Below are 23,831 nucleotides of genomic sequence, written 5' to 3'. Positions count from 1 at the left end.
AGGGGTGGGACATTAGTTTTCCTCATGGTCTCTACAAAACACCAAGTCTCGTACCACCTACTGCCTCCTCCATAGCTGGTCACAAGTTCTCCACTGGGAGATGGCCCTGTGGTGGCGCTAGGGAAGTCAGCTGTCCAAGGGTAGAGAGAGCCAGCCGTATGAGATTTGGGAGATCAAGATTTCATCTCGGGGGACTGGAGAGAAAGCCAGGGTGAGGGACTGGATGGAGACACCCATGCAGGATAGGTGAGACGTAAAGAGAAGTTGTCCAAAGCCTGGGGACTCAGCTCAAGGGGAGATCCAGAGGGCTAGCAACTTGTCCAGAAACTACAGCTTACAGACTAGGTTCTGTCTTGGTCCCCTAATCCACACTTCTGCTGTGGAATGTTGTTCTGTATGCTTTGAATATGTGTTGCTCTGATTGGTTGATAAATAAAACACTGATTGGCCAGTAGCCAGGCAGGAAGTTTAGGCGGGGCAAGTAGACGAGGAGAGAGACAGGAAGAGGAAGGGCAGAGGGAGGAGTTGCCAGCCAACACAGAGGAAGCAAGATGACAAGGCAGAGCTGAGAAAAGGTACCAAGGCACGTGGCTAAACATAGATAGGAATTATGGGTTAATTTAAATGTAAGAGCTAGTCAGTAATGATCTTGAGCTAATGGCCAAGCCGTTATAATTAATATAAGCTTCTGAGTGATTATTTTACTTTATTTTTATTTATTTTAAAGATTTTATTTATTTATTATGTATACAGTGTTCTGTTTGTATGTATGTCTGCACACCAGAAGAGGGCACCAGATCTCATTACAGATGGTTGTGAGCCACCATGTGGTTGCTGGGAATTGAACTCGGGACCTCTGGAAGAGCAGTCAGTGCTCTTAACTTCTGAGCCATCTCTCCAGCCCCTGAGTGATTATTTTATAAGCAGCTGCGGGACCACAGGGCCTGGTGGGACCCGAGAAACCTTCCTACTGTACACTTCTATCAGGCATCCTCTCACTTTGGTCTTCTGGCTGTACAGAAATGACAGTGGGGGAAGTTCAGCAAGTATTTGAGATGACCAATGTCATGGACACTGGTGTTCACTGGGAAAGCAGAAGAAAACTGACAAATGCCTGGAATATCAACTAGCCACTCTCCATGATAAGTAGACCAAGTCTGTTGGACCTTGGTGTGTGGTGATATTCTATTTGTCCTGAAATGTGAGATTTTTTTTGTATGTTAGTAAAGTTTGCCTGGAGGTCACAGGTCATAGTGAGGTCATAAACAGAAGTCAGGCGGTGGTAGCACACACCCTTAATCCAATTACATGGCAGGCAGAGTCTCTGTGTGGTCAAAGACCCAGTCAAGGTGGTGATATGCGCCTTTAATCCCAGTACCAGCCATAGAGACCTGGAGGTCTGTATAGACAGGCAGTGATGAGGAAGTCATGTGGCTGGGCTTAGTGTCAATGAGAAGGCAGAACAGGAAGGCAATAAAAGTTTAGACAGGAAGAAGCTCTCTCTGGGAAAGCTACAGCATGGTGGAAAGTTAAGGCAGGTCATGGCTCTTTGCTAGTTCTCTGATCTCTTTGGCTATTACCTCTGTATTTGGCTCTGTGTTTCTTATTTAATAAGACTGTTTAGAAATTCATCTACACTGGTGCCTAGGGTCTTCCAGGATGCATTTGGGTGTCCCAAAGCAATGCTGTCATATGGAAGATAAGAGGAAAGCCATCCTGAAGCTGGCAGGGTGGTCTATGAGACTAGCCAGCCAGCTGGTCAGCCCTCCAAGGACCTCAACCACAAACATTCCATTTAGAATCTGATGGCAGGAATATAGTGTGAGCCACCATGCCCTGCCTATTTTCACTTCCAAATCTCTCATGCTCTGCCCACTTCTCTGCCTACATAACCTAGGCCAGCTCTCTTCATCTCCCCAAAGAGTAGGACCAGATAATACCTGTCCTGCTCTATCCCCCAAGAGTTTATCATCCACAGAGCAGCAGAGGGATCATTGCAAAAGCTGACTGATCGTTTTCTACTGTGGAAAATCTGCTAATGGCTTCCTGTTGCTCTTAGTAACATCTGTGCCCTGGCTGCAGCTCTCTCTCGTGAATGCTCTTTGCTTGGCTCCTACTTACCACACTGTCATCTTCTTTTCAGTCTTTGAACTCAGAGTTGCCCCTCCCACTCAAGGCCTCCGCCCCAGACTGCCTTTCTTCTAAGCATCACTTCAGGGACACTTTCTCCGAGATGAGATGACGCTTTCCCACCTAAGCCAACTGCCCCTCACAGTACCATACCCCGCCCCCACTTACCCTGCACTTATCAGTGTGGCCATACCACACTTGTTTATGACTCTGGATAACAGCTCTCTCCTAGACCACATGATCCATGGGCCCAGGAGCCCTGTTGGGACTTGCCTTCTACCCTCTCCCACATACCTGGCAGGAGTTCAATACTTCTTCATTGAATGAATGAGTGAGTAAACAAATGAATGAAGTACTCCCCCCCCCCTCACCCGTGAGTTTGTGTGTATGAGTCCTGGGAACTGAATGTGTGGCTTTGTACATGCTAGGCAAGCACTCTGCCACTAAGCCATATCCCTGGCTCTCCGGTGAGTTTGAAGCACAGGTGTTTGGGTGTGGACCTGTGGGTGAGGTGTGAGATCCTTGCTACAAATGATGGCACTCAGTCATCATCTTTTCCAAGTGGCTGGTGTGAGTTGAGAACAGGGACCTCTACTTCCCTGCCCTAACACGTGACCTCTGGAGATGGGAAGAGAGGCTTTGGAAAGCAGCACTCATGGCCACACACTATGACCACAGACTATTTAATACATAACCCCCATTTCTTACCACCTGACAGTGTTGGTCAGAACTAGGACATCCTCTGTCATGTACAGGGAAGTGAAGGAGATATTCAGCTCTGTAGGTAGCCTGGGCAGGCAGAAGCTCCCTTTGGTTCCTGTCCCACACTTCTGTCCCCTAGCACCTTGCCTGACCTCTGGACCCAGAGCTTGCTCATTCAGTCCAAGGAGAGTCGGCTTGGGAAAACCCACGGGCCTGACAGTCCTTGAGGAGTTGGCCTTGAAGGACTGACCCTGAAATTCTGGGGTTAGCCTTACCACTTCCTCTCAGGCTCCTCCTTCCACCTTCCCAAGCTGTAGTCAGACTCACCAGACAGCAGCCACTGCAGCCTTTTCACATAGCACCTCATCACCTTCTCCATGCATGTGATGTACTCCTCCATTTCCCGCAGCGTCCACTGGATGTGCTTCACCACACCCTGGGGGAGGCAAGCAGAGGCTAGTACACCCCACCAGTGATGGTTCATAGTCTCAGAACCCCTAAAACAGTTTACACCATTGAAATAAACAACTCTCCACATATCTTTTTAAATATATATATTTGTTTGTTTGCATGCTTCAGTTTGAAGCAGGGTCTCACTATGTGGCCCATGCTGGCCTTGAACTTATCATCTTCTTCCTCCTGCCTCCTGAGTCCTGGCATTGCAGACACAGACCACCACGTTCGGAACAGTTTTATTTATTGGAAAGTTATTTTTCTTTTAATTTACTGCTAGATTCCATGATTCTGTGAAGGGGTGGAAAATGGGATAAGGGTGGGTGACAGAGTCACCAGAGTAGTGAAAACCACCTCATCTCCAAGTTTTAAAATAGAAAATCCTTAATCAAGGGCTAGAAGGCCCATACATTTCAAATGGAAAGATAACCTCAGATAGGGAGGGACAGCATGAGAAATGAGCCCACTGTCTTTTAGTGGACAGTTTTAAGGCTATTTTTACTTTCCTCTGATGTTGATCACATTGTATCAGAGGGCAACGTGGGAAAGAAGCCAATTTTAATTTGTGCTGAATGCACTTATTGCAACCTCAGAACAGTGGGAAAACACCTCTCAAACAGAAGACAGAGAAGGAACCTGCCCCTCCTGCCATCCTGCCAGAGCCATGCCAGTGTTGGGGCACCATGACGGTGAGTGAGAATGGTACATGCTTGAATACTGGGCTCCCAGTTGGGAAGGGTGTGACCTTGTTGGAGAAGGTGTGTCCTTGGGGTGGACTTTGAGGTTTCAAAAGCCCATGCCATTCCCAGTTAGCTATCTCTCTGCCTCGTGCTTGTGGTGTGAACGCTCAGCTACTACCATGCCTGCTGGCATGCCACCATGCTTCCCGCCACGATGGTCCTGGACTCTGACCCTCTGAAACTGTAAGCTCCAAGTAGACTCTTTTCTCTACAAATTGCCTTGGTCATGATTTTTTTTTTTTTTTTATTACAGTGACAGAAAAATAAGACAGGTACCAAGTGTTTTGGAATGGCTACTTCAGCCACTGCCTGTGCGCTTAATATCTGCTTTGGGGTCTTGCATCTACTCCGGAGTATGACCTCTGACCCTGTGGGCTTGGCTTTTTCTTTTTCTACCAGAAATCTGTGTTTTCCATCAACTGAGGGAAGTCCTACTTTAGGGAGTGAGGCTGTACAAGGGGGAATAGATGTCAGTGTCCCCTGACCTTCTCTCTGCCACCCGCAGCTGACAAAAAGTAATGAACTGGGGGATGAGGAACGGCACATCGTCACTTACGTTGATCTCTACACTGGGGAAGAGAGTGCAGTGTTTGGCTGCCCCACGTGCTGACCTTTGACTTCCACAGTGGGGACCGAGGCATCTGGAGAGCTCCAACTTCAGTTTCTTCAGCCCGCAGGTGGCTATCCACTTTAGAATAAAAAGGTAACTCGGGTAAGTTAGTCGTACGTGAGCAGCTGACTCACAGTCAAAGTATGATCTGGTCCCTTCCAAGCATCTATTATGTTCCTGGTCCCCTCTGATTATATTACGTGCAAATCCTCTCCTCAGCTCCGGGAGAGAGATGCACAAGAATGGCTGACAGGGAACCCGATGCATTGAGCATATACTTGGCCTTGTTGACTCTGGTAGATATTGTTGATTCTTAACACTCAGCACAACCTTCTATTATAATGGTTGTGTTTAAATGGTCTAAAGTTCAGACTCTAAAACCAATCAAGATAACCTCAGTCTCTTTATCCAATGGAGCGATGTCAGGATGTAGGCTCCAATCCATCTGAGCATGATATCCAGCATCAACCCAGCCAGACCCAAGGCCAGACTGTCATTGAATGGTTGTGTGGAAAAAGATGATATGAATGAGTAGGGGGATTTCTGTTTCTTATACCCCAAAGGATCTGACATTAATAAGGACTATGACAAAATACACTTTAGTTATGCCTCATATCAATCTTATGAGATAGGCACAATGTCTTCATTCATTTTATTTATTTATTTTGGTCTTTTTTCTTTCTTTCTTTTTTTTTTTTTTTTTTTTTTTTTTTTTTTTTTTGAGACAGGAGTCTCTTTATTAGTCCTGGTTGTCATGGAACTTGCTATATTAGACCAGGCTGATCTTGCACAGAGACCCACCAGCCTTTGCTTCCTAAGCATTGGGATTAAAGGTATACACCGCTAGGCCCAGCTTGTTTTCATTTTATACAGTGAGACTGAGTGTAGTTATCTGACTTCCCAATGCTACCCAGCTAGGAGGTAGCAGACTCTCTGAGCTTATTGCTATTACTGTATGTGTTACAGTAAGCAGCCATTCTTAACAGCTTTGTCTTCTCTTCCAAGTACACCCACCCTCCTAGAAGCCACGGTTAGTAGAAGGAATCACTAAGGGGCATGTGCTGATATGCACAACTTAATACCTCTCGACTTGAGCAAACAGCATCCTTCCTGGGCAGCTCAATAGAAGAGTTAGCCCTTCTAACAAACTTCCCTTGAGGGTACCTCTTGTACATAGAACCTAGGAGAAATATAGCAGTATTACCACAGATATGTCTTCCTTTTCCTTCCCTTCCTCCCTTTCTCATGTCAAATTCCCTGGATGTCAAATTCATTGCAAATTATTTAGGTATAATTTGCTGGAGATGTAGAAAGCAAATTATGAGGATAGGGGCGGGCTGCTCAGGGCTCCCCTTCTCCATTTAGCAAGGAATCCAGCTAGAATGGGCACTGTGATGGCTAATCTTCATTGTCAGATTGACTGGATTTAGAGCCACCTAGAAGACATGCCTCTGCATGTATCTTTGAGGGAACTTCCAGAGAGATTTGGCTGAGGAGGGGAGAGCCGCTCTGAATGTGGGCACCACCATTGCATGGGCTGCAGATCTGGTCAGAATAAATGGGGAAAAGGGGGAAATACCAGCATCCAGTTTCTCTGCTTCCTAATTGTAGACACAGCCACCTTGTGTCCCTGTTGGCACAGCTGAGAGCTTCTCCCCGACAACTTTCCATCAGGATGGACTATAGCTCATCAAATCATAAGCCCAAATACAGTCTTCCTTTAGCTGCTTTTGTTTGTATTTTGTTATACAAAGAAGAAAAGTAACTAATATAGGTACCATTTCATAGCAACCCAATGGCGGGCCAAGGGGAATCTTTATTCCTTTCCTAATTGTCCTTAGGGCTCAGGAAACTGCCTTTCCCAGAAGGCACCGGTGCATCCAAAGACAGTGAGAGAGCCCACCTGCACATGTTCATTTCTTTGGCTGGGAGAACTGAGCTGTTTAAAGACAGGTCTGCTCCAGAGGCTGAGTCCTGAAGGAGATAGATGGGGCTACTATCCTCACCAGGTTGCCCAGGGCCAGGAGCTGTTCAGATGCATATATTGGCTTTTGCTTACCCACACTATTCCCTGAGTCTGTGTAGAACACAGAGAGAGCTGTATCTTCTGCCCTGGGCTTGGCCTTCTTCCTCTGTTCCACCATCCCTTCTTTCCCAGGGTGGGCTGCAGCTGGAAGACAGTTGATTTTTGGTTGGGCTACTCTGTAGGTCCTATTGATAAAGTCATGTTGCTTGGATGTCTCTATTTCAGCTAAGATCTACCCTGGGCATGGGATTCTCAGGCTCCTCTCTCCCATCTCGGGTTCCTAGCCCTTGTCTGGACCAGTAATAGCTGGAGCTACTATCCCCAGGTCCTGACAGCTCCAGGACACAGTGCTAATGCTTAGTGTTCCTGTACCATCTCCTCATGGCCCCCCAGGTTACAGATGGGCTAATAAGAAACAGAGTGGAGATTCCTGGGCTTGCTGCCCTGAACCACAGTGCTAAAAACCTTTTTCTTCAAAATGCAGATACATAGTCTCAGGTTTATGAAGTGAGTACTTTCATAAAAATAGCCATGGCTTCTCTTGATGAGCCCCTTTTAGACTGAACCCTGTCAGTAAAATCAGCAAATAGGAAACTGACTGCTGAGGGCTGATGGCTACAGGCCTTATGAGAAGCATCTTAGCTGGTAGGCTGGCAGCCAGTCAAGTGTCATCATCACTTAGTCACTTTCATTATGAATTCATGCCTCAGTGGTACTTGAGCTGACCCTCCACCCCCACCTCTCCGCTGCCATTCCTTACCTGAAGAGATGCTTGCTTTGCCATTGAGGGGATGGCACTTCAGAGCTTTCAGTTGGGGGCTCTTGTCTCCATTCAGGTCATCTTTAATGTTCTAGAAAACAGGCCATCTTTTCCATCAGAGGCCTGCTGCCTGTGGCAGGCAGTTCCCCAGTCACCCTGACCTCAACCTGCCAATCAGGAATGTTTCCAGGGAGGGACTGAAGGGAGTTAGCGCCTCAGGCACATTTGGCCCACTTCTGCGGCAGATTTCACAGTGGCTCTGGGTTTGGAGTGAAAGGTGTTCAAGTGTGCACTTTCATACATGTAGTATAAAAGAGCACTAGTGGAGCATTGGGTGTTTGCCAGAACATTCTTTACTAGTTCCCTGACTCTCTTCCTACTAGACTAGATTTTCTGAGCCTCCAGCATGACAAACAACCATTTAGGTAACTTCTATGCTCCAATTTTGTTGTTGTTTTGAGACACAGTTTTGAGGCTTTTGCTGGCCTGAAGCTCGCTGTATTGACCAGTCTGGCCTTGAACTCATAGAGATCTGCCTGCCTCAGTCTCCCAAGTGTTGGGATTAAAGGCATGTGCCACTCTGCCTTTATTTCTATGTCCCCTTGGGCCCCTCAGTTTTAGAGGAATTATTTCCTTACTGGGCATACATAGAACACAGTAATAGTTTAATAACGTCAGCAGAGTCACCAGGCCAGCAAAGGGATCCTTTTGTGTACTGTGGTGAAAGGGCCTAGATGCCATTACTCTAGGGAGTGCTCAGCCTGTCTGGAGGGCCCAATAGAAGCCATGGTGCAGCCTAGCCCTCTTCATACTGAAGATACTAAAGGAAAGCCCTGAGATGCTGGGGTTCTCCCAGAATTGGGAGATATTAAGAGGGGGTGGGGATGAGCCTGGGATGTTGGGCTTCTCTCCGTGAAACTCTGGAACGCCTTAGAAGTGCAGCCCCATGGATAAGCTATACATGCCCGGGATAGACTTCCTCATTCTGAAATGTGTGTGTTCACTAGTCAGCAACCTGCTGAACAGCCTCCAGGTGTCACTGACTCTTCTGCTCACAGCACTGAGCTGTGAACATCTCCCCTCTAGAAGGCCCTCTGACCACTTAGGTGAACAATGAGTATTTTATATAGGACACATTTGATGCCCATGAATGATGATAATCCCCAGCAGGCTTAGGTTGAGATTGGGAATCCTGTCATACCCCCACTAAGCTTGGTCTGCAGCAACAAGGTCTATTTAGCGACCTTACTCTTTCCCCACAAACCCTTCAGGTTGAGCTACCACATGCAGAGGAGGAGGGTATAGTTCCATGGAGATCCTAGATCGGGGCTATGGAATGAAGCTGAGGCATAATCAAAGTACAGGGGAGTAGGAGAGCCATAGGTGCCCCCTCTAAGCTAAGAGGTAGGTCCTCTTCCCAGTGGGCCCCAGGGGACACCCCTCCCGGGTCTCTGCCCCAACCAGTGCTAGCCCTGAGGCCTGGCCCAGCTCTTTTAAGATCTAGGAAAGACAAGGAGACAAACTGGAAACAAATCCTCTGTGTGTTATTAGGGAAGGGTGTCAAACCATTCTGGCCACTGAGGGGGCTGTGGGCTTGGGAGGACAGAGGTTCTTGGAAGGACTTTGCTTGAGCATCTTTGGCTTGTCTTTCTGAAGGGCTGCACTTTGCAGTTCTTTTCCCGAATGGTTCTTCAGGGAGGCCACGAGGAGGGCACACTGCAAAGGGGGTTGGGTGGTTAGCAGAACACCAGCCACTGTGGGTAGACATACATGCACAGCAGGACAGAATCCTCTTGATGCTTTTTCTGCCCAGAGAATGCAGTTTGGGACTGTGGATTAATCTTATGAAGAATAAGGATGCTCTTATTGTATTGGGCACTGAGCAGATTCACGTTTGGGGTCTCAAGCCTTCAGGTCAGGAAGACTTGCTAACATCATTTTATACCCAGCTCTTACAGTTTGAATATGAACTCTCTCCTGGTGACTCATGTATTGAATTCTTGGTCCTTTACACTACTTTGAGAGGTTCTAGAAACTATAGGAAGAGGAGCCTCGCTGGAAGAAGGTCATCTGGAGGCAGATCCTTGGGGATTGGACCACTCTCTGCCCCATCTTCTCTGCTTCCTGTCTGCCCCAAAATCAGCTGCTCTGTTCCAGAACATGTCCTGGCCATGATGGTCAGCATCACCTACGTCCCCAACATGATGTTCAGCCTCATCTGTGTACTCAGCCATGATTCTCAACCTCACCTATGTCCCCACCATGATTCTCAGCATCATCTATGTCACAGATTCTTCCCTTGGCTTGGATATGGACCCTACTAACTCCCTATCCATCCTAGGCTTGAACTACTCCAAATCTCTGCTGTGGAATAACCCTTTTGTACACTGTGAAAGTGTGTTGCTCTCATTGTTAATAAAGAGCTGCTGCCCAATAGCTAGACAGGAAGAGGTTAGGCAGGAAAGCCAAACTGAAAGAATACTGGGAAGAAGAGGATGGAGTTGCCAGCTGCCAGACACAGAGGAAGCAGGAGATGAACATGCCATGCTGAAAAAAGTTACCACCATGTGGTAGAATGTAGATAAGAAGTATGAGATAATTTAAGTTGTAAGAGCTAGTTAATAACAAGCCTAAGCTATTGGCTGATCATTTATAATTAATAATAAGTTTCTGTGTTGGTTATTGGGGAGCTGGTGGTCCTGACAAAAAAAATCTACCTAAAAATGGTACCCAACTTGGGGCACCTACATCCACATAAGACTTGAGAAAACTTTTAAAAAGTTCTAAACACAAAAGAGGCATATGTGGCTTCCTAGTCTCATGTCTCTCATGCTGGCTGCAAAACAGAGACACGTCTCCCAACCGTTGCCTGTGGGCTTGAGCTGCCCATGTGAGCCCCAGTAGCATGAGCCCTACCAGCATGCCATGAGATAAGCCATGTGGTGGGTTTAAGATTTTGCTCATGAAGACAGAAAAGATTACAGGTATGCAGTAAAGACAGATCTAGATGGGGAAAAATACTCAACGAGTTACAGTGTATTTAAAAATGTACATAGGCGGGCTGGAGAGGTGGCTCAGAGGTTAAGAGCACCATCTGCTCTTCCAGAGGTCCTGAGTTCAATTCTCAGCACCCACATGGTGGCTCACAATCATCTGTAATGAGATCTGGCACCCTCTTCTGTATACATAATAAATAAATCTTAAAAAAAAATGTACATAGGCTTGAGAGAGAAAAGGAAAAGGGTATAGATAGCCATACAAAAAGAATAGTTTAAAAATAATAAAGTGCTTAAAAAAGTAGTAAAGTAATATAAAATAAAATAATCCACAGAAAGATGGAAAATACAAGAGGAGTCTGGATCCTGCATATTATTGTGTTGTCTTTGAATTTTTTTTCTTAACTTTTTTTTTGTTTGTTTGTTTGGTTTTCTTGAGACAGGGTTTCTCTGTGTAGTTTTGGAGCCTGTCCTGGATCTCACTCTGTAGACCAGGCTGGTCTCGAACTCACACTGCCTCCTGAGTGCTGGGATTAAAGGTGTACACCACCACCACCCAGCTGTCTTTGAACTTTTTGATTGCTGATGAACAAATGATAGTTTCTGGAGACATTGGATTGTGAAGGCTGATGGAGTAAAGCAACCTACATATTTTTAAATTGTCGACCTCAAAATGAAAGTCAAAAGATGTTTTGCTTTGGGGAAGAGGTTGTGCTTTTATTCCCACAGAAAACAAAAGGCTGTGGACTTGTTCAATGTTGAAAATGATCAGGTTTGATTGGGGAAAACCCCCTGAAAATTCTGGCTATAGACATAAAGAAATCAACCTTAAAAAACCTGTAAGACATGTAATGTATATTTTACCTGCTCAAACAAAAATCAAAAATTTATCTTTAACTGACTTGTACACACCACACATTCCATACTTGTTTTAATACAGATATGTATGTTATCTTTGAAAGTTTATGTACTTTTAGAACAAGGGGACCAGTGAAAGACACCAGTGAAAATGGATGGCCCACATGAGCCAACATTTTAGAGTGCCTCTGTTGCAGTTTCCCCAGAGTTCTGCATCCAGAACAGCTTCAAGGCTGCTGGCTGAGATGATTCAGCCTAACAGACTACTCTAGCCAGGGCTTAACCATTATGCTGAATATTCTCAGGGTCCCCAAAAATGCCAGCTCCCCCAGACAACAGGAAGCAGTCTAGAGAAAATAACACCCACATTCTCAAAAGGTAGGTTATGGATGTTTGTCATCATTTAAGGGGGGTTGGTTATAAATTTGTGTTGGTTATGGTCAGGAAAAAAGCTAAACAAAGGAGTTAAATTCAAAGATCTTTTTCTAAAGGAAAAATTTATAAAATTTTTATAATATAAAATTCAAAAGGATAGATTATTGAATCTACTTTAATCCAAAAAGCAACTATTAAACTCAAAATATTTTCTATTGTTATGGATTTTGGTTTATTGATACAAATTTTAAGTTATTTTTGTTATACTGAATGTGTGTTTCTACTCTTGTTTGGGGTTTTGTGCTTATGCAGCTCATTTAAAATGTAATGTATAATTAAGAAATATAAGTTAGTAGTTAGTTATCTATAATAACCAAACTTATAGTCATATTAGTTATATTTTCAGGATTAAACAGATAATATTTAGATAGGCAGATGTTGAATCACTTCAAATACCTACAAAATATGGCATTTAAGATGTTTAATAACCTGAGGCTTTTCATGACAATGAGATATGTCTGCTCCTGGCAGCACCAATCTACTTAAATGAAGATGAAGGGCATTGAGAAAACTCCATATGGAGTTTACTTTCTTTATGGAAAAGGCTAGCCATTTGGGCAAATAAACTGCCCTTGTTTAGACTGCTAACAGTATGCTGTCCAAACTGGACCAGCAGGATGCAAAAGAAAGTGACTGCCAAATTTTACAAAAACAAGGTAGGACAGTCCTTCAAAATGCCTATCAGATATGCAAGGCTAAAGGTAAAAAATGGATGCTTCAATGTTACAGAAGAACTTTGGGTGACTGACCAGGCAGCCAGGTGTCCTTGTCATTAGGTAATATATTACATCCTTCTGGGGTCTTTGATGGAGAATAAAAGAATAAATAGTTAAACTTATAGTTTTCATTAGTTATGATAAAAAGCAAATTAGATATAAAACTTTAGACTCATAAAGACAAGGTAGATAATAGAGTATTTTCTCTAAATTTTTCAAATACAAATGAACTGGATATTGGAACTGTAATTCTTACTTGATAACTGTTTTTGTTATATATAGTTTTACTATGTTAAAGTTAAAACATTCCTTTTTAATTAGACAAAAAGGGGGAAATGCTGTAGAATAATTCTTTTGTACACTGTGAAGATGTGTTGTTTTCATTGTTAATAAAGACTGACTGGCCAATACCTAGACAGGAAGAGGTTAGGCAGGAAAGCCAAACTGAAAGAACACTGAGAAGAAGAGGGTGGAGTTGCCAGCCACCAGACACAAAGGAAGCAGGAGATGAACATGCCATGCTGAAAAAAGATACCACCACATGGTAGAGTGTAGATAAGAAATATGGGTTAATTTAAGTTGTAAGAGCTAGTTAATAACAAGCCTAAGCTATTGGCTGAGCATTTATAATTAATAAGTCTCTGTGTCAGTTATTGGGGAGCTGGTGGTCCTGACAAAAAAAATCTGCCTTAAAGTCTCTGTCTCTACCCCTTATCTTTTTCCATCTGCCTTCAGGCCATCCTCATTTGTTACCTCATAGGCCAAGCCACCTTTCTCTTAACCTTAACCCCCTATATCCTCCCACAATAGAATGTTTCTACATTCACTTTCAGTTGATCAATGACACTACTGTCCGCTAGTTTCCCTAGAGAAAACCTTGGGGACTACTTTAGGTTTCTTCTTGTCCTTCATCCTGTACGTTCCATCAGCTGTAAATTTGGTTAATTCATCTTTAAATGTTCTCCTGTCTGTTCCCTTATTCCCACTCTCATTGCTCCTGGCATGACTTGGTCCCTTTCCATCTTTCTAATTTCACCTGTCCTACTCAAATATCCTTTGGAGAAGTAGTATTTTAAATGGATTTTGAGTGACAAAGTGCAGACCATGGATGATCTGCAGGCAGAGAATACAGCAGGTGCAAAGACTAAGGTTAGGGCCTGGCAGTGGTGGTGCACGCCTTTAATCCCAGCACTTGGAAGGCAAAGGCAGGAGGATCTCTGGTCTACAAAGCAAGTTTCAGGACAGCAAAGGCTGTTACACAGAGAAACCTTGTCTTGAAAACACACACACACACACACACACACACACACACACACACACACACACAGAGAGAGAGAGAGAGAGAGAGAGAGAGAGAGAGAGAGAGAGAGAGAGAGAGAGAGAGAGACTGAGATAGGAAGGGGCTTGGTGTGTTGAAGGGACTCAAAAGAGTCCAGAATCTATAGCATATAGATCAAAATCCAATGAAAGACAGGAAACAATGTTTCACTTGAAGCCTTGGCTGTCAGTGGATCTAGACGTGGAGAGGGAAGCTGGTGTGAGCTGATTTGTGTCTCCTAAGATACATTGGAACTGGTAACTGCAAATGTGACTTTAAAAATAATGACCATGTAGCTGAAATTAAAATGTAAGTCAAGATGATGTCATATTGGAGTAGGTCAAACCTTTTAATTTAATGTGACTAGTGTTCTTGTGAGGAAAAAGACCAACACACAGAGGGCAGACAGCCATGTGCAGACGGAAGCATAGGTTGGAATTATGCTTATACAGCTGTGGAATGTCCAAACGTGGACCAAACTTTAGAGACATCTTCTTGACTAGGCCTCCACTTTGGCCATATCAGCTCAGTTTTAGCAAGAGATTTTCCCAGTAGGTTCAGCAAGGCCACTCTCCCCTTGATAACCATATCATCCCTGCTTGAGTTCTAGGTCTTTGGACTGCCTTTAAAAAGAACCTCTGAACCCTTGAAGCCTAATCAACTCCCTCTTGGAGATTTTCTACCCATTGACTACTCACTGGCTATAAATCCCTAGCTATTTCTGCTGTGTTTGGGATTTTGTGTTTGAATTGTTTCCCCTATTGTAATAGTCTTAGAAGCCTTCCATGCCATTTATAATAAGCACCCAAGACACTTGTTTTTCATCAAAACAAAAGGGAGGCAATAATAAAGACCTCTACTTACAGCCCACAGAAGGAACATGGCCCTGCTCCTACCTTGATTTCAGAGTTCTAGCTCCCAGAAGCACAGAAGCATAGATGTCTTTTTGATCTAAACTACTCTGCTTGTAGTGTTTTGTTGTGGCAGCCATGGCAGTTAAACACAGGTACCACAGATGTATTAAACCTGAGCGCAAGGCATACCTTTTGGGAGTAGAGGAGGGCTTTCTCTATCTCGGATATGATGGCACTGATGTCATCACTCTCATAAATACCTGGAAACAAAAGCACATCTTGAGCAACAGGAGAGGGTGTAGATCTGGGCAGGTGTCAACATCTGCATACATGAAGGCCATGTGGAAGTGACAAGCCCAAGGGACAGGATGGGACCACAGTGGACTGAACTAACCAGCTACAACCCTGTATCATCCAATGGTATGTTGTCACCAAGAGTGTAACTGGCATTGGGACTCAGTGTCCTAGCATTCACAGGAAGGGCAAGTTAGCTGCAAAGGTTTTTGCTACTCTGTGGAATGGGAGATAATGACCTACACGGTAATTATTTACAGTGACTAATTACAGTGGCTAATATCTGCAGTGAACATTGCAATGTTGCTCTTGAGCAGGACTCCAGCATTAGGCAAGTACACTGGGCATTAATGCTGACTTGCCTGGGTTCAGCTTCCGTCCTTGAGGCTGTGGCTCAGCTGCTCATCTGCTGAACAGGGCAGATAGTCACCTACTCCACCGAGCTATGGTGAAGATCAAGTCACATAGTGTCGTAAGATGCTTAAGCGGTGTCTGCCATCTCGCAGCTGTTCTGCGTTTGCCATCATTAGTGATCATTGCTGGGAATGTCAACGAACACACCCAGCAAGTTCACAGCAAGAAAGGTCTGAAGACTGCTCCAGAGCTCAGGCGCAGGCATGTCCTGTCTCTGGGAGTCCGGCAGAGAGCTCGGAAGGAATGAGTGTGTCCTAGGCTCAATCCCTCCCACATTATTGTAATGATTTTTGCATATTCATACCATCTAAGCCATCACCTATTCCATACATTTTAATTTCATTTACTTCTTGTGTTTTGTTTTGTTTTGGGTTTTTTTTTTGTTTTTTTTTTTTTGGTTTTTTTTTTTGGTTTTTTGAGACAAGGTTTCTCTGTAGCTTTGCACCTTTCCTGGACTAGCTCTGTAGACCAGGCTGGTCTCAAACTCACAGAGATCCACCTGCCTCTGCTTCCCGAGTGCTGGGATTACAGGCGTGTGCCACCACATCCTGGCTTACTTCTTGTGTTTTTAAGAGTACTTTAAACATGAAAATCTGTCACAGCCAACAAAGTGAAGTCAGCATTTTTCTAAAATGTTAAAACAAGCATGTAATTATCATAACCATTGCACACACAGAGATATATATATAAAGAGAGAGGGCACAACCTTGCTTCATGTACCATCTACAGATATTTATGTGTTACTTGTAAATATACCACACTTCGGGAACTATAAGTCTAAGGGGTCTTTACAATATGTTCTAGATCTGATGTGTGTGTCTATGTATGTGTGTGATATTACACACACACACACACACACACACACACACACACACACACACATACACATAACATACACATATCAATGTGGGGCATCTATCACAGGGCTTTATGCATGCTCGGTAAGCACTCTACCACTGAGGTCATCCTCATTGTTGATTTCTACAGTATTTTAAGGCTTTACCTTTTAAAACTTTGCAGTAAAATATACCCAACGTAAACCTCACCACTTTACTTTTGGTGTGATTGGGTCTTGAACCTGGGCATACAAGGGACTAACCCCATCACTGAGCTGCACCGTTTGCTCATAGTCACTGTAACTGTTCAGTTCGGTGGTACTAAGTACATTCACGTTATTGTACACCCACCATCACCTGTCATTTCCAGAATACTGGCTAACATTGGTATTTTTTTGCTTTTTGAGAGCTGGGGATGGAACCCAGGGCCTGTGAATGCTGAGTGTACCCTTGACCACTAAGCTATATCCCTAGTCTCTAATTTTAATTTACATTATTTATGCATGCACACAAACATGCATGTGCATGCCATAACATGTGTGTTAAGGTCAGAGAACCACATGTGGGATTGGCTTCCCTTTTTCCACCATGTGTGATCCAAGGGTTGAACTCAGGCTTGATGACAAGCCCCTTTACCCACGGAACCATGGCTCTGCCCTCCTCACTTGACTTTTTAGAATTGTTTTATTATTTTATAGGCATGGATGCTTTGCCTGCATGCGTGTCTGTGCATCATATTAGTGACAGATGCCCTGGAAGGCCAGAGAAAGGTATTGGATCCCCTGGCACTGGAGTTACAGATGGTTGTGAATTACCATGTGGGCGCTGGGACTCAAACCGGATCCTCTGGAAGAGCAGTCAGTGCCCTTAACAGCTGAGCCATCTCTCTAGCTTCCTCATTTAATCAATATGACTTTCACATATTGTTTCTTGGAACTATTTCAATGTCAAGGGGAACCAGTACTGAGACACTGTCTGGAAAGAAAGGGGCAAAGGGGAACAGGAAACACCCACACACCTGTTTCTCCAAACCAGTGGAGGCGACCTCGGGCAGCCCGGGTGATCTCTTTGTAGGCAGTAGCCGTGTCCGTACGGCTGGCATAGCAGGCAGGGGGCGTGGTGTCCAGCCGTGGTTCACCCACATAGAATAGACAGACATTCAGATGGAGGTCGCAACCTCCACAGGCCTCTGCCACATAGGCGCTGAGTGTGGACTGTGGGGAAGAGAGACAGGAAGTCCACACCCGAGGGCCTGGGGGCTGCTGCTCTCCCAGCAGCTCAGCTGGTTATCTTTCTCTAAAAGAACATTTCTGGTTGTGTGTGTCGTGGTGTGTGGGGGAGGGGGAGCAGTGGTGTATGCAGGTGGACACAGCCAGAAGAGGGTAATAGAGCTTCTGAAGTTGGAATTGCCAACAGGCATGAGCCATCTGACATGGATACTGGGAACTGAACTTGGGTCTTCTACAAAAGTAGCCGGAGCTCTTAACTACCGAGCCACCTTTCCAGCCCCCAGTCATCTTTCCTGAGGCCACCATGTGCTTGGTCCAGTGCTGTGTGCAGAGACAAAAGGACATGAGCCCGAGACACCATTTCTTCTTGCGTTTTAACAGGGTACAGCAGGGATTTGGGCCTGAAAGCCTGCTCCTGCCAGGTAGAGTCTGTAAGCAGCAGCATGGACATGCTTGGAGCTTGGCAGACTCTCAGATCCCAACTAAGACCCGCTGAGCCACAAGCTGTGTTGTGACCATAGCCTAGAGTCTTGTCTGTGTTACAGTGTGAGTAGACGTAGTTTAGATACTCCATGCTGGGTTGGGGGTATGGCTCAGTGGTAGAATGTTTGCTTAGCAAAAGCAAGGGCTTGAAGTCTACACTCAACACTGAAGAAAGAAAGAAAGAAAGAAAGAAAGAAAGAAAGAAAGAAAGAAAGAAAGAAAGAAAGAAAAAAAGAAAGAAAGAAAGGAAGAAAGGAAGAAAGGAAGAAAGGAAGAAAGGAAGAAAAAAAAACAATAGAAGAACGAACATGGTGGCGCACGCCTTTAATCCCAGCACTTGAGAGGCAGAGGCAGGTGGACTTTGTAGTTTGAAGCCAGCCTGGTTTACATAAGCAAGTTCCAGGCCAGACCCTATCTCAACAACAAAAAAAGACAACAGATGTCCAGGATGGAGGCTACTCACCACATCTTGGTCGGGAACACCCCCTGTGAAGAGGTAGATGCCCTGAGACTCGTGTTTGTCCTTGTCCTGGAAGTCCACTTCTATGGCCTTCCGCAGGGCGCTGAGGACATTTCGGCTTCCTTGACACCGGAGGCCCAGGGCCCACCTGGGGAGGCAGGGATATAAGGCCTTGAGGTCCCAAGGACAGAGAGAGGAAAGTTGTTTGCTGATGTCTGCCTTTGGCTGGGAGTGGGGTGGGGGTGGGGCAGCCTGCAGAGGGCTACATCCAGGTAGAGAGACTGGGAGTGGAAGGCAGTGCCACAGGGCAGCTAAGACACAGCAACGCTGGGCTCTGCCTCCATCACCTACCGCCAGGCGTTCTGTAAGTTGTCGTGGCTCACAGGAACCATCTCAGGCCTCCAGCTCTCAATTGTGCTTCCAAACCTTTAAGGAAGAAAAAGGGGCTTGTTTTCTAGGACATACGTCCATTCTGAATCCCTATTCTTTGGGCTTTATGGGCCTTTAGGGAGATGAAATTCTGACAACCCCCAAAATGTTGGAATGTTGCTGGCTCACAAAATTTTCTTGTTCATCATAACACAGTGGAGCAAAGTCTGTGTGGGACAGCGCCAGGATTCTCAAGCAGGGAGAGTGTGGGCCAGCTTTGGGCTGATGCCCTCTGAGACACTGACATCTCCCTTCTCTGCAGGAACCTCTCTGTCCCCACAGGGAGCAATTCATTGTTTCTCTAAGACTCTTGGAGCCCAGGATCCCCTGCCAGCATACTCTCCTTCTAAGGCTGAACTATGGTCTTTTTCTAAAATATGCGTGAGCTCATTTTCTTTACAAGCCAGAATTTAAGATTCTCAGGAGAATTTATCCCTTTATGGGTAACAATGTAACTTTCTCTGGGCCAAGATGGATCTCTCTTGTTGAACCTAGGCCTCCTCTGTGATGTTCTCTTCTGAGAATCCGGTAAAACTCCTCCTTAGCAGACACTCCATGCCCCTCTTTCCCATCACCCCGCACATCTAGGAGCCTCTACTCTGTCTCCCAGGAACTTCTCTATCTTCCCTTTGACATGCTGGACAAGCTCCCTGGAAAAGCATCACCACTGCACCACCACTGCATCACCACTGCACCACCACTGCATCACCACTGCACCACCACTGCATCACCACTGCATCACCACTGCATCACCACTGCACCACCACCCTCCACCACTGCACCACCACTGCACCACCACTGTTCCACCATATACTGCTCCACCACTGCTCCACCGCTGCTCCACCATATACTGCTCCACCACTGCTCCACCGCTGCTCCACCATATACTGCACCACCACTGTTCCACTGCTGCACCACCACTGCTCCACCACTGCTCCATCACTGCACCACCACTGCACCACCACTGTTCCACCATATACTGCTCCACCACTGCACCACCGCTGCACCACTGCTCCACCGCTGCACCACCACTGTTCCACCATATACTGCACCACCACTGTTCCACCATATACTGCACCACCACTGTTCCACCATATACTGTACCACCACTGCATCACCATATACTGCACCACCCTTTCCACCATATACTGTACCACCCTTTCCACCACTGCTCCACCACTGCACCATCACTGCTCCACCACTGTTCTGCCACTGCTCCACCACTGCACCATCACTGCTCCACCACTGCTCCACTGCTGCTCCACCGCTGCACCACTGCTGCTCCACCGCTGCACCACTGCTGCTCCACCACTACTCCACTGCTGCACCACCACTGCACCATCACTGCTCCACCCACTGCACCACCACTCCACCACTAATCCCTCTTCAGCCCATCGCTCTCATGCTTCTGCCTGGGAAGGTACTCTTGCCTTCTTCCTAACATCTGTAGCGGGTGTCTCTAGGAGACAGTTCCCAAACCTTCTATAGCACTTGGGTTAGAAGTCCAAAATATACAAAGAAACAAAACATTTTTAACTCTTTGTTCTGTTTTTTCATTTGAATGCATAGATAGATACAGTTATAGAAATGGAGTTATTCAACATGTGTGATGAATAACCTGCTTGTTCCTGCTTCTTTGGACTTGCTGAGGACATTTTCCCTGCAGTGCAGGTAGGTGCTGAGCATGCTAGGCAAGAGCTCTATCATATCTTTCCTTTGCCTCCCCAACACCATTCTCTACTGTTTGCCTCCTACGTTCTGGCTTCCCTTCCTGTCTTCCTTGGTCACTGTCTTCCTGGGTGAAATCCTGGTGCTTCCTCAGTGTTCTCTGTCTTCCCTCCTTCCTACAAGGGGAAATGCAGTTCCAACCACATAACTGGGCACCGATGGCTCCCAAACCCATGCTTCTCTGCTCAGACTCCTTCCTGGAGCCCCTGCCGGGACACCTTTTGAGATCTCCAAACTTTCAAGACACTCAAACTTGCTGTGTGTAAAACTGTCCCTCCCAACTGATTCTCCTTTGCCCCCTGAGTGCTGGGATCACTGGTGTGTCACGACGCCTGGCTGAAGCCACCTCTTCTGTTTTTTGTTTGTTTGTTTGGTTGGTTGGTTGGTTTTTCGAGACAGGATTTCTCTGTGTAGCTCTGTGCCTTTCCTGGAACTCACTTGGTAGACCAGGCTGGCCTCAAACTCACAGAGATCCGCCTGGCTCTGCCTCCCGAGTGCTGGGATTAAAGGCGTGCGGCACCACCGCCTGGCAGCCACCTCTTCTGTACCTGGGCCATCATCTCCCCATCCTTCATTCCCTACAGCAAACGGCTCCTCCCTCTGCAGCTTGCATCTCCCCAGTGCTCTGTCTCGCTTCCCCCCTTCCCTTCTCCCTCCATTAGCTTGAGTGTGGCGTGAGGACCACAGCAGAAGCCCACTGGTCTCCTTCCCTCTGGGGTTATGCCTCCTCAGTTCATCCTTCACGTTGCTACTTCAGCATTTGAGGATGAAAACCTCATCATGTTATATCACCTTGCTTAAAACTCCTGAGCATGGCCCTGTATAAATTCTCCATCATCTGGCAAAGCCTCTTATCTGTATATCCTCATGGAACTACTCCATAGTCCCTTTCAATTCCATCATGCTTCTCATTTCCCGCAACCTGGGCTGTCCCTTCCTTAGTGCACACCATTCCTATGAATGGGGCAAATCTTATCCATCCACCAAGACCCAGCTCAAGAGGCTCTTCCTCCATGAAGGTGTCTTAACCTTCCTGGGCCCAGCCAGCCCAGGCTGAGCCTGCCTTCCATCCTTCCCGGTCCATGAAACCTTATGCCTATTCATCAGGAAGCACTCAACAGCACTTAATTTTTTTTTTTCTTCAAAAATACAGTGTTCTGCCTACATATATGCCTGCAGGTCAGAAGAGGGCACTAGATCTCATTATGGATGGTTGTGAGCTACCATGTGGGTGCTGGAAATTGACCTTTGGAAGAGCAGCCAGTGCTCTTGACCACTGAGCCATCTCTCTAGCCCAGGACTTAATTCTTAATGGGTCTTCTCCTCTACTAGTCCTTAAGTTCCCTAAGGACTGTGTACATTCATTTCTGGATCCCAGTGCCAGTATACTGCCTTGCACACAGCAGGTTCTCAATGAAACTTTGTTGAATTGATAGGTGGGTAAACAGATGAAAACACTGTGTAAAATGTTTCTCCAAGGAAGGAAGCAAGGGAGGGGGAGGAGGGATAAGAGGGGACAATAGGGGTGAGTATATAGAAGTACGCCATATACATACATGACAACATCATAATTCAGTCCGTTATTTTTGTGTAATTGGTGTGTGCTAATAAAAAAGGAAAATGTTGCCCTAAGCATTTTTCATTAGAATTTATTAAGGAAAGATTAGGCTCCGGCCTATTATTTAGTAATAACTACTGACTTCTAGGCCTTCTCTAGTTAAAATTGTATGCAATTAAAAAAAATGTGTGTTTTCTGTTTTTGAAACAGGGTCTTGCTATTCATCAGTGGCTGGCCTGGTATTTACAATGCAGCCCAGGCTGGCCTGAAATTGTAGCTCCCAAACATTGTGATTACAGGCATGAACTACCATACCTCGTCTTCCAAATGCTGGGGTTTCCTGTTTGTGCTACCACACCTGACATATAGTATCCTATTTAAATTTAATAACCTCTACATATGATGTATAATTACATATAACATATAAAATTTGTTTTTGTTTTGAGACAGGGTCTCTCTATGTAGTCTTGGCTGTTCTGGAACTCACTATGTAGACCAGGCTGGCCTTGAACTCACAGAGATTCTCTTGCCTCTTCCTCTTAAGTGCTGATATTAAAGGCTACCATGATAGCATATGCAATTTAAAACTATATATAATTTGCAAAATTTTAAAGTTACCTATATGGCATATAAAATATAACATATATAATTAAATGAATACATATTTTAGAAACTACATATTATATAATTTTAAAATGATACATAGTTTTAATACTATAGCTTAAGCTATATATAGCTTCAAATTTTGTATACTATTTATTTATAGATTAAAATTAATTTAATTTAGAATTAGAATACTAAGTATTTGCAATGCTTGCTAGAACCAGGCTAAGATTAAGACCAGGGCATGGCTGGGTCCCTCTCTTTTCTCTGCTGTGTTTACTAGCTTGAAAGCCAAATGGGGCAATGGGCTGAATTACATTACCCTGGCCGATCGCGTGTTTTGGGGCCACTTACAACCTTTGCCCCAGTGGGATAGTCCTGTAGCCATTCAATTATTCAAGACCCCAAACAAGATCACCCAAATCAGATAAACTGATGGGAATCCTAAGATGCTGGGCCCTCATAACATCACTGTCTGTGGTTCGCTATTTGCCCAAAGCCTCAGCCTGGTGGTGGCATCCACACACAGCTTCTTCCCTGACACCCATGGGGAACTCTGGGGACTTACGCAATGATGTTGAAGTGGTCTTTGTTGGACAGCTGCTCCTCTAGCAGCATGCGCAGGGAGTGCTGGATATGAATAATGTACATGGAATTGGTCACCGAGACATCCAGCAGTATAACAACCCTAAAGAGAAACACAAGCTTCAGGAGGCAACCTGAATCTCTCAGATAATGTTTGTTCCATTCCATTTTACTATTTAAAGATTTTTCCAGGGGGATTTTGTATGCCAAACTCATAGATGGCCAAGAATCTCTGTGGTTTGAGACCAACATAAGTAGGCTTATAGTCATCTATGGGTATTGTGGGACCTCCTGTCTTTAGTGGAATGTAGTGGAAGTGGTTTAAGCGCTGAGGACTGCATGTAGTGGTTTTTCAAGTCAGAAGACCTCTCTTCCCTTTGGTGTGTCACTACCACATATTTACAAAAAGATTTCTTATAGTCAATTACATTGCATTAAATAAGGTATGTTGGGATACCTCCCACATGCGCCACCCAATTCAGCATCCATCCCCTCTTCTGCCAATGGCATCCTCATTTCTCCTTGGGACAGCACTATCTCCATCAATTCATGTGAGTTGGGTGGAGCTGGCACACACCATGCTTCAGGAGTGGGCATTTGACTGGGAATTCAGA

At 45.3% G+C, this 23,831-nt stretch overlaps 1 protein-coding gene across 1 annotated transcript in view; it reads right to left on the bottom strand.

Annotated features, from left to right (window-relative positions):
• Window positions 1-23,831, bottom strand: part of Vwa3a (von Willebrand factor A domain containing 3A) — a 65,728-nt gene that overhangs the window by 7,724 nt on the left and 34,173 nt on the right. The window contains exons 16-26 of the mRNA XM_036196395.1: window positions 23,201-23,320; window positions 18,666-18,740; window positions 18,318-18,462; window positions 17,161-17,356; window positions 14,788-14,858; window positions 8,988-9,137; window positions 7,422-7,512; window positions 6,695-6,805; window positions 5,718-5,815; window positions 4,582-4,713; window positions 3,160-3,268 (exon numbers count right to left, since the gene is read on the bottom strand). Of these exons, the coding sequence (XP_036052288.1) occupies window positions 3,160-3,268; window positions 4,582-4,713; window positions 5,718-5,815; window positions 6,695-6,805; window positions 7,422-7,512; window positions 8,988-9,137; window positions 14,788-14,858; window positions 17,161-17,356; window positions 18,318-18,462; window positions 18,666-18,740; window positions 23,201-23,320 (1,298 nt within the window). The remainder of the gene's footprint in view (window positions 1-3,159; window positions 3,269-4,581; window positions 4,714-5,717; window positions 5,816-6,694; window positions 6,806-7,421; window positions 7,513-8,987; window positions 9,138-14,787; window positions 14,859-17,160; window positions 17,357-18,317; window positions 18,463-18,665; window positions 18,741-23,200; window positions 23,321-23,831) is intronic.

The sequence above is a fragment of the Onychomys torridus genome, chromosome 1, assembly GCF_903995425.1.
Source record: "Onychomys torridus chromosome 1, mOncTor1.1, whole genome shotgun sequence".
In the NCBI taxonomy this organism is placed as follows: domain Eukaryota; kingdom Metazoa; phylum Chordata; class Mammalia; order Rodentia; family Cricetidae; genus Onychomys; species Onychomys torridus.
Note: the sequence above shows the minus strand (reverse complement) of the source record. Positions and strands in the feature narration are given on the sequence as shown.